Source organism: Crocuta crocuta, unplaced genomic scaffold (assembly GCF_008692635.1).
Source record: "Crocuta crocuta isolate KB4526 unplaced genomic scaffold, BGI_CrCroc_1.0 scaffold334, whole genome shotgun sequence".
Taxonomy (NCBI): Eukaryota; Metazoa; Chordata; class Mammalia; order Carnivora; family Hyaenidae; genus Crocuta; species Crocuta crocuta.
The window spans coordinates 4,861,528-4,872,311 of record NW_027533260.1 but is presented as its reverse complement, the minus strand read 5'-3'; the positions used below and the strand labels follow the sequence as shown (position 1 = coordinate 4,872,311).

Genomic DNA, 10,784 nt, shown 5'->3' with positions numbered 1-10,784 from the left:
GGAAGCTTTCCAGGAAGAGGCATCAGTAAGTGCAAAGGACCACTTTGTATGAACAAAGTACACGTGGGCTATTATCATTCTGTGATCACAGCCAGTTGTGTTATTGATAGAAACAAAGCAGGAACCCAGAATCCTGTCTCCCCAACTCCCGCTTCTCCCACCCTTCACCTCCGTGAGCTCAGATGCTAAGAGAGGGGCAAGTCAGAGAGTACAGAACTCTGCACAGGCTTCAGGCTGGTATGGACTGCCCCCTAGAGGGAACACCAGTGGGGACCCAGAGTTCAGATCCTGCAAGCTCCATGTGTTGGGGGAAGGGAGAGGAGCCACAGGCTGAGGAATTTAGCCTGGGAGGTTATGGGCTTGGGGGGAGGGGGGAGCCAGGGAATGACACACAAAGATAAGTCAGTCCTGGGGGGCCTGGGTGGTGTCCGACTTTGGCTCAGGTCATGATCTCACGGTTCGTGGGTTCGAGCCCCGCATCGGGCTCTGTGCTGACAGCTAGCTCAGAGCCTGGAGCCTGCTTCGGATTCTGTGTCTCCCTTTCTCTCTGACCCTCCCCTGCTCACGCTGTCTCTCTCTCTTTCAAAAATAAATAAAACATTAAAAAAAAAAGTCAGTCCTAGCCCTCGAAGGGGGGGTTGGGATCCATCTGAGAGCAGCAATTTTGGCCCAACAGCTTTTGCTTCTTTGCAAAATGGGAGTCATTCCAGCACCTGCTTCCCAGGGGAGAAAAACAGGTTCGGTGAGCTCACGCCTGTCAAGTGCGCAGCACAGTGGCTTTTGGGTACAGCTAATGGAGCTAGTTTTACTACAAGTGCGTTTGCAGGGAGATGTCAAGGCCTGGAAGACAAGAGTGGGCAGGAGACGGCTCTGCCGGGACTGAGGCCACAGGGCCATCCGGGTGGCTTTGGCTTTTCTCTCTGCCTCAGGCTTCCTTCTCTGCGCCATTTTTCTCTCTCCTCTGTCTCCCTTTGTGTCTCTGTCTGGAAATGGGTTGTTTATCCATCACTTAATGAGCTCTGTGGCCTTCGGCAAGTTACCTCCTTTCTCTGAGCCTCAGTTTCTTCATCTGGAAAATGGAGACGGAAATACCTCTGCGGCAGGTCTGTTACAAGGATTAAACGAGATGCACGTGTGTAAAATGACCAATATATGGTACCTACTATTATTATTATAATTATTAGTACTGCTACTATTACTTCTGATCTTGGATTCTGTTTTTTTTTAATTTTTTAACTATTTATTTATTTATTTTTAAATGTTTTATTTATTTCTGAGAGAGAGAGAGAGAGGCAGCATGAGCAGGGGAGGGTAGAGAGAGAGGGAGACACAGAATCCAAAGCAGGCTCCAGGCTCTGAGCTAGTTGTCAACACAGAGCCTGATGCGGGACTCGAACCCACGAACTGTGTGATCATGACCTGAGCCGAAGTCGGATGCTTAGCCGACTGAGTCACCCAGGCGCCCCTATTTATTTATTTATTTAAAAAATTTTAATGTTTACTTTATTATTGAGACGGGGAGAAACAGAACATGAGTGGGGAAGGAGCAGAGAGAGAGGGAGACACAGAATCCAAAGCAGGCTCCAGGCTCTGAGCTGTCAGCACGGGACTCGAACCCACAAACTGTGAGATCATGACCTGAGCCATAGTTGGGCGCTTAACCGACTGAGCCACCCAGGCGCCCCTTAACATTTTTTTGTTTTTGAGAGACAGAGACAGAGAGAGAGAGCATGAGCAGGGGAGGGGCAGAGAGAGAGGTGGTACAGAATCTGAAGCAGGCTCCAGGCTCTGATCTGTCAGCACAGAGCCCTACATGGGGCTCGAACCCATGAACTGTGAGACCCTGACCTGAGCTGAAGTCGGACGTTTAACCGACTGAGCCACCCAGGCGCCCCTCCTGGATTCTGTTTTACTGTCAGCTTTTTATTTCCTCTGTCTTTCTGATTCTTTTTTCTTTCTTTGCGTCTCTCTTTCTACCTCACCTTCTGTTAGTCTGTCTCCCTATTTGGGTCTATGACTGGGCTGGGAGTTCGGAGAGGGCAGGACTCTGGGACCCCTCGCATTGCCAAGCCCAGGACCTGATACATTAAAAGTACCCAGTAAAATGAATAGAACCCTCTTCTGTGCCAGACCAGTGTTGGGCGAAGCTGGGGACCCACAAGCGACTGAGATAGCCCCAACTGGGGTGACGGAGATAGTCCCCATCCCGTCCTCACAGAGCTCAGTCTGGGAGAGGAAGTAGTTATCTGTTGAATGAATGAGTGAATGAATGAGTGAGTAAGTGAGCTAACTTTGAGGTGGGCTTAGGAGACTGGATAAAAATTGGGTGGAGGTACCTGAGGCAGATAATACTGCCAGAATGAAGGTCAAGGGCCCGGGAAGAGTCTGAAGACCTGGGACATCTCGGGGAAAAAGGCTGAGGAGCTCAGCAAGGGCTTTGGAGGCCATGGAGAGAAGCCTGAGCTTCCTTCGGAGGGCACTGGGGAGCCATGGCAAGTATTGAGCTGGAGAGGGACGGAGGCAGTTCTTTGTTGGGCGTGATCCTTCTGGCTGCCTGGCTGTCCTTTGGGGGGAGGGGGGCAGTTTACAGATGGAAAGAAGAGGGGTGTGACTGGGGTGTCCTGGATCAGAGCAGGGTCTAGGGCGAGATGCTAGAAACCTGGAGGAAAATGCCCAGGCCAGCCTGCTGTCCTCCACACTAGGAAAGGGGCCTGGGGCTGGCCCGCCACCACCAGGGGGCAGCCGGGGCTATGGGTTTGAATCTCTGATTTGAATCTGTCCCAGGGTGGGGAGGTTTCTACCTTGCTTTGGANCCTCTTGGGTCCCCAGAGCCCCCACACCAACAGCAGGAGATTATGTCAACACAACCCCGCCGCTTCTAGCCAGGACAATATTTGTCCTCAGGATCTGGGGAGGTCGCTATGGAGACGCGCTGCAGGGTGGGGGGAGCACCCCCTTCCGGAAGAGGGCGAGGGGTGCGGGGCACCTCTGCCTCATCCCTGGTTATGTCTCTGAGAGTTTCCCCCCCACCCCCATCTGTCTGCCTTCCACGTCTCTCTCGGGACCACCTCTGTCTCTGGATACCTGTCTGTGGGTCTCTGTCTCTCAGGCCTCATCTCTGTGGGTCTCTTTCTCTGTCTTTTACCGTCTCTCTCTGCGTCCCCAGCTCTGTGCTTCTCCGTGTCTCTGGCTCTCTCTGGCTTTCGTGTCTCTATGTCTCAGTCTCTTCGGGCTGTCTCTGGGATCCCGTGTTTGTGTTTGTCTCTCCAAGCCCCTGTCTCTGGATCGCTGTCTCTTTCTGTCTCTGGGTTCCTGCTTTCTCTGGATCCTATTTGTGTGTGTGTGTGTGTGTGTGTGTGTGTGTGTCTTTTGGGCCTCATCTCTCTGCAGTCTTGAATCTCAGGGGGGCCCTTTCAGCCTCCCATTTCTGGCCTCAGTCCCCACGGGGTGCCTCCTCTCCCCATCTCTCTCTGCCTCATTTCTCCCGAACCATCTGCCGGCCCTCCAGGCCCCTGCCTGCTCCCCACAGGCTCTGCTTGGCTACAGCCCCAGCGGGGAAGGCACAGACCCTTCCAGCTTCTTCCCCACAACCCCCCACCTCGACTGACTGCCCCCTTTGGGGGGCATTGCCTTCTCCTTGTTGGGGGGGGTCAATACCAGTACTGGAGACCCAGGACCTGAGGCCATGGAGAGAGAGGAACAGAGAGACTCATGGAAGAGAAAGGGGAAAGGTTAAAGATGGGAGAGAGAGACTCACACACACACACACACACACACACACACACACACACAGAACAGAGGTGTGGGAATCAGAGTGGGGGGGGCCTGCTGCCCCCTCCCCAGACCCTAGGAGACTACAGAGGACCCAGAAGGGTTGGGGGGTGCAGAGGGCCAGCCAGGGACCCAGGCACCGCCCCTGCTGGGCACCCTGTGCTCGCTTGTGCCCAGGTTCCCCCGCAGGGGAACTCTCGACTCTCAGGGCTGATGAGGGGCTCAGATCTGAGCCCTGGGTGGTCACCTGTCCCCATGGCCCATTTTCTAGGCTCTCTCTCCCTCCACTTTCCCCATCTTCCTCTCAGTGTGGCCATTGCTCAGTTTCTACATGTTCTCCGTCCCTCTTCCCCTCCTCCTCTGTAGCCCCCCCCCCGCCGTCTCTTTCTCTCTCTCCTTGTCTGTTTCTCTCTCCCTGTCTCCCTGTGTTTCTCTATGTTTGTCTCTTTCTTTTTTTTTTAATGTTTTTTAAAAAATTTATTTCTGAGAGAGAGAGAGAGCGCGCCCGCAGGAGAGGGTCAGAGAGAGAGGAAGATACAGAATCTGAAGCAGGCTCAAGGCTCTGAGCTAGCTGTCAGAACAGAGCCCTATGCGGGGCTCGAACCCATGAACCGTGAGATCATGACCTGAGCCGAAGTCAGACGCTCAACGGACTGAGCCACCCAGGCACCCCTTTCTCTTTCTTTAAAAAATTTTTTTCTTAAATGCTTTTTATTTGTTTCTCGGANCTCTCTCTCTCTCTCCTAGAGATAAATAAAAATATTTAAAAAAAATTTTTTTTTTCTTAAATGCTTTTTATTTATTTCTGAGAGAGAGAGAGACAGCATGAGCAGGGGAGGGTCAGAAGAGGGGGAGACACAGAATCTGAAACAGGCTCCAGGCTCTGAGCTGTCAGTACAGAACCTAACACGGGGTTTGAACCCACGAACTGTGAGATCATGCCCGGAGCGGAAGTCAGACGCTCAACCGACCGAGCCACCCAGGCGCCCCTGTGTTTGTCTCTTTCAATCTCTTTCTGTCTCTTTCTCTCCCTGTCTCTGTCTCTGCATACTTCTATGTTTCTGTCTCTTTCCATCGCTTCCTCTCTGTCTCTCTTGTTCTCCCTCGTCTCCATCTCTTCCTGTCTGTCTGTCTCTGGTCTCTCCGGACCCTTGATTTCTTTTCCTGTCTCTCTAACCACCTAAATTCCACTCCACTGCTCCCCCCCTTCTCCAATCTCTTCCCTCCCCCTTTCTAGACTCCCCCAGGCTATTTTGGGGCCCAGGAGAGACTCCCTCCCATCCTCAGCCTCTCCCCGAGGTGCTGGGCCCTCTCAGACCCCTCTCCCTCTCCACTCCGCCAACCGAGCCTTTCCCAGGACCCAGAGGGCGCCAGGAATGTGGGGCAGAGAGCAAGGAGGCCAGCTGGAGGCCAGGGAGCCGGGACCCTTCCGGGTCACCCGTTCTCCTAGACTTGTCTCTTTCCAGCCCCTTGGTCTTGGTCCTGGCCTCCCCCCACTCCCTGCCTCTGCTGGGGCCTCTGGGCCTCAGTTTCTCCTCTGCAAAGTGGGCAGACTCACCTCTGCCCCGCTTATCTGCTAGGCCCCAGGGGAGTGTGTGCTCCTGAATGTTACTAGTTGATTAATGTGCATGGAGCACGTCGTGGTTTGTACTAATGAGGGATTTGCACGCTGGGAACTGAGACTCGGTNGTACAGACGTTTTTAGGCGAATGGAGAGACTGGAAGTGGGAGACCCCGCAAAGGCGTGTGATTCCGTGGTGATGGGGACCATGAGACCCTGTGTGTCTGTGAGGCTTAGTGTGATGGTGTGATGATGGCATCACGGTGAGTGATGTGCATGTGACCGTCTGGGACTTGTGAGTGCAGGTGAGGGTGTGATGCAGAGTCGTGTGCCTGTTCCGCCATGGCGCTGGGGGTGACAGTGTGGCCATGTGATGACCGTGGGCATGTGTGCCTTAGTGACCCCTGGGGACTGTGTGTTCTCGGGAGGTGACTGTGGGCTCCGGTGACTTAAGTGAACTCTAAGAGCCTTGGTGGGTATGCTTGTGTGACTTTCTGTGTCACCTGCAGGCTGTGGCATTAAAGGATTATGTGACAGGGTGAAGAGCCACATCGAGGGTGTTTATGCCATCGACATTCATTCTTGGAGCCTCTGCTCTATCCCCAAACCGGTGCCGAGTGACACTGGGAACCCAGTGGTGACCACAATGCCCTGACTGGGTCCTCAAGGTGCCACAGGCCAGTTGGAGGGACAGAAGGTGTTTGCGACGTGACTAGTGATCGTGTGACGGTGCGAGTGACTGACACAGTGTCCCCAGGGCTTTGTGAGGATGTGATTGGGTTGCTAGGTGAGCGGAGGGGTCTGCACTCGGGGTGCACGTGACTGTCTCACTGTGGATGACTGTCAACCTGTGGGGAAGAAACCTAGGCTCTCTGAGTGTGACCGGAGATTGCACGGCTGTAAATGACCGGCAGAGAAACATTCAGGGAGACACAGTGTGTGACTCTGGGCTGTGCCTCTCCATGGCTCAGTGCGTGGGACTTCGTGTGACATTGTGAGTGGCTGTGTGACTGCACTTGTGTGCTATGGCTGGGTGCGATGGGTGGGACAGCGTGACAGACGGTGACCCCCGCCTCCCCGACTGCTCTTCCACGTGACCTTGAGCGACTTTGATACTCACATGCCACTGGCCCCCTGCTCCGGGTCTCTGCCCCAGAGCTCCCCCTCCTTCCTACTCCCCGGCCCCGCCCTCTCCCACCACCCCAGGCTGTCACCTCCTCCAGAGCCCTGGCGAGGCAGTGGAGGCAGCAGCAGAGGCAGCCGCGTCCCGGAGTGAGTGGCCAAGAGCAGATCTGGGGACAGGTGAGGGCTCCCCCAATTCCAACCCGTTCCCCTGCCCCCCACGTCCCACTCAAGTCTCTGGGTCCCTCTGTTTCTTAACCCATGCCTTCCTCTCTTTGTCTCTCTGTGCCCACAAGCTCTATCCCCCTGTCTGTCTGTCTGTCTCTGGGTATCTCTGTCTCCATGTCTCCCAATCTCTGTCCAGCCTCTGGATGGCTCTGTTTCTATACCTTTATCTCTCCTTGCCCCGTTCTCTGTGTCTCTCTCCATGTCTCCATCCCCTCTCTGTCTCCTCGCTCACATTTTTGTCTGCCTTTTTCTGTCTTTTGCTCTCTGGTCTCTTGCTGTGTGTCTCATTCCGCTCTGTCTCTGTATTTCTGTTTCACCCATTTCTCCGGCTCCATCTGAGATCTTGCCTGCTTCCCCCTCTCCCTGCATGGTGCTGTGTGCGAGGTATGGGGGTTAGACGGATTTCCAGGCATCTGGGTCCCCGCAGACCTACGCCCAGGAGCTGACTCCTCTCAGGTCCCTAGGGAGAGGGTTGGTCCTTTGACTTGGCTTTTTCCAGATGGGGCAAGTCCTATAAGGTCGAGTTCCTATCTGTCATGTGAAAACCCTTTGGGGTGGGAAAGTGGGGACTCCCAGGGTCATTTCAAGCCCCGTGCCTGATGATCTCGGTGACCTCTTCTCCCAGACAGCCCCCAGGCTTCCCAGAGTCTCTAGGTCTAGACCCCGGGTGACATTAGCGCTTCCGCCCGGAGCGGCTCTTAGGCAACCGCCCTCCCTCTGCAAACACCCCCCTTCCACCGCCGCTGCCCCAGCAACAGTTGGGGGCGGGCCTGGGAATCACGTGTTGGGTCTCGGCCTCGCCCACTCTCCCCCCTACCCCTCAAGCCATCACTCGTGGGAGCGGGGCGGGTGGTGCCTCGCAGTCCGCAAGCATGAATCCCACAGCCGGTGGTGGCGCTGGGGCTGGAGGCGAGGGCGGTGGCTCCTGACTCTGCCCCCTGCCCCTCCAGGCCGGACTGCCCCTACGTGCCCCTGGGTCCCCCCCACCCCATGCCTCACCGCCCTCACGATGCTGAACGGTCCGCCTTGGCGGCTGCTACTGCTACTCTGGTCGTGGGGCCCGCTGCTCCGGAGGGCGGAGGTGAGGACCCCGAGGAGCCCCAGGACTTCAAGCCTGGGAGGGAGGCCTGGGGACGGTTTTAAGTGTTCTCCCCCACTGCAGAGGGAGTTTTAAGGCTGCCCCACCTGTCCAGATTCAAGTTGTTTCCCATCTCCCTTCTTTCCCCTTCAAATTCCCCTGATGATTTCCAGCCACTCCCCCGAATTTTCCGAAGGTTTTCAACCCTGCCCACCGCCCCCCCCCAACTTCCTGGTCTAGGCACCCCTGTGAAGACTTAGAAGAGGTTTCTAAGCCACCCCGAGCCTCCCGGACAAAACAGGGCAGCCTCTTCGAGTCCCTGCGGGGTGTTTTTGGCCCACACGAACGACGCTGCCTGGGAGTGGGGGTTGCTCGTGGGGGGGGGGTCCTCCCTCCTCTCTTTCCATAGACAGGCTCTGTGGGGCAGACGGCGGGGGAGCTGTACCAGCGCTGGGAACGGTACCGTAGAGAGTGTCAGGACGCCCTGGAGGCCATGGACCCCCCAGCAGGTGTGCCTGGAGGCGGGGCTAGGACTGGGGGGCGGGGCCTGAAGGAAGTTTGGGGTAAAGGTGGGCTGGGTCGGAGACGCCTGGGTGATGCTTGGCTCCTAGACCTGAGTGCTTTGGGGGACTGGGGTGTAGCTCGTGTTAGTGGGAGACGCCTGAGAAGCGACTTGAAATGGGCGGGGCTTGGCACGGGACTGCATCCGATGGGTGGAGCCTAAAGTGCCCAGCGAGGGGGCGGAGCCTGGGCCTGGTGGGAGGAGCTGTGGCAGACCACTCCCAGCGGGCAGGGGTAGGGCGGAGCTTGCTCCTGGAANCGCCTGTAACGGGTCCTTCGATATGTACGTCTGCTGGGACTACGCTGCACCCAACGCCACCGCCCGTGCGTCCTGCCCCTGGTACCTGCCCTGGCACCGCCACGGTGAGGTGGCCCCTAGACCCCGGCCCCTCCCCTGACAAAAATAGCTCCTAACCCTGCCCAGACACCACTCGCCCGAAGCTCGCCTACACTTGATCTCTTGCTCCTCTCTGTCCCGCTGGGCGTCTCCTGCCTGACCAACCCTGGCTCTGTCACTTAATGTCCCTTCTCTGTCTCTGTTTCTCTCTGAGGACCACTGGGTTCTTATTGTCTCTCTTTTTCCTTTCCCCAAGTCTGTCTTTGGGCGTCTTGATCTCCCTTGAACTAGCTATGTGGCCTAGAGCAATTTATTTAATCCCTTTATGCCTCAACTGCCTCATCTGTAAAATGGGGTTGATAATAGTACTCTTGTCTTTCCGTGTCTGTCTCTCTCTTTCTCTGTACCTCTGACCCCCTCCTTTGTTTCCCACAGTGGCTGCAGGCTTTGTCCTCCGCCATTGTGGCAGTGATGGCCAATGGGGACCTTGGAGGGACCACTCTCAGTGTGAGAACCCAGAGAAGAATGGAGCCTTTCAGGTAGGGAGCGGTGAGGGATTCAGGTGAGGATGTGCACGGAGAGATGAAAAGGCAGCTGCCTGGGGCAGAGCCTGACACCCTTTGTACTGCTGAAGATCGAAACCCAACTTAAACTTGCCGGATGGAGAAAGAAAGAGAAATGTGTATTGGCTTCTGTGATTGAAAAGCATTAGGCCAGTTTCAGGAACAGCTGGATTTAGGGGCTCAGCTGATGTTGGGAATCTCTTTGTCTCTCACTACACCATGACTTTGTTTTTCTGTGTGCTGGTCTCATCTTTTCTGGGGGGTGAAGTGTGGTCCCCATTAATGAGCCCCAGGCTCATGTCCCACCAAGCACGCAAGACCGTGGAGAGACTGGATTTTGTTCTCAATAGCTCTAACGTGATGCCCCAGGACTGACACTTAGTGGCCCTGTCTGGGTCGCGTCCGCCCTGCACGCAGTGTGTGTGTGTCTGTGCGCATAGGACGTTATATAGATGCTCTGATTGGCTGGCTGGTCACGTGCTCGGCCCTGGCCTGAGGGGTGGAGTCAGCCTGGCTCAAGCAAGGGTAGTTGGATCCCCACGGGGCAATTGGGCTGCTGGGCAGGAACAAAATGTAGGGCGCCTTGCTGGCCTGCCGGGAGCACTGAACTCTGTTCCCGTGTCCCCCTATCCTTCTGCACCCCACCCCCACCCTGGCTTAGGATCAACGGCTGATTCTGGAGCGGCTGCAAGTCATGTACACCGTGGGCTACTCCGTGTCCCTGGCCGCACTGCTGCTAGCCTTGGTCATCTTGGGTTTCTTCAGGTGGGACCCCAGGCCTGAGCGGCAGCGGCAGACACTGGGCCTCAGGTTGCCCAGTCCGATGGGGTGGTCAGACTCCGCTCCCCACAAGCATCCGACAAAGCGGTTCTGTGGGAAGGGCTGGGAGGTGATTTAAGGGGATCTATGCAGCCATGGACAGGTCTCCGGGGGTCCCCAGACTGCCTCCCAAATCCCCCAGGCGGCTGCGCTGCACTCGAAACTACATCCACATCAACCTGTTCGCGTCTTTCATGCTGCGGGCCGCCGCCATCCTCACCCGAGACCGTTTGCTACCTCCCGCTGGCCCCTACCCTGGGGACCAAGCCCCTGTCCTGTGGAAACCGGTGAGCAGCGTCCTTCTCTTTCTCACCTTGGGGTTCTGCCTTCTCTGGTGGGGCCAAGAGGTTGCCAGTCCACATATTATGTCCTACACTATGTTTCTCTGTCTTGATCTCTCCAGACACATCTGGAGAGGGGCCCTCCCTACTCAGCCTCATCCATCATTGACCCCCTCACCTCCTCTATGGGGCCTCTGCATTCCCTTTCTCTCATTATCTCACCCCTCCCCGGACTTTTCCACCAAGGAGAGAGTCCCCTTGCTGGAGGTGGGGGGTGGCAGGATGGGAGAAACTAACTGGGCGCGGGGGCGGGTTCGGTAGATACCAATTTGTTATCGAGAGACAAAGGTGGGAGAGGCTAGGGGCGCCTGGGTGGCTCAGTCAGTTAAGCGTCAGACCTCGGCTCAGGTCATGATCTCATGGCTCGTGGGTTCAAGCCCCGCGTCGGGCTCTGTGATGACAG

General features: G+C 56.2%; 1 protein-coding gene across 1 annotated transcript in view; it reads left to right on the top strand.

The window, feature by feature from the left end:
- Positions 1-7,691: 7,691 nt before the first annotated feature.
- GIPR (gastric inhibitory polypeptide receptor) overlaps positions 7,692-10,784 on the top strand; it is a 6,983-nt gene continuing 3,890 nt past the window's right edge. The window contains exons 1-6 of the mRNA XM_077747414.1: positions 7,692-7,763; positions 8,170-8,271; positions 8,567-8,684; positions 9,094-9,197; positions 9,883-9,986; positions 10,183-10,327. Of these exons, the coding sequence (XP_077603540.1) occupies positions 7,692-7,763; positions 8,170-8,271; positions 8,567-8,684; positions 9,094-9,197; positions 9,883-9,986; positions 10,183-10,327 (645 nt within the window). The remainder of the gene's footprint in view (positions 7,764-8,169; positions 8,272-8,566; positions 8,685-9,093; positions 9,198-9,882; positions 9,987-10,182; positions 10,328-10,784) is intronic.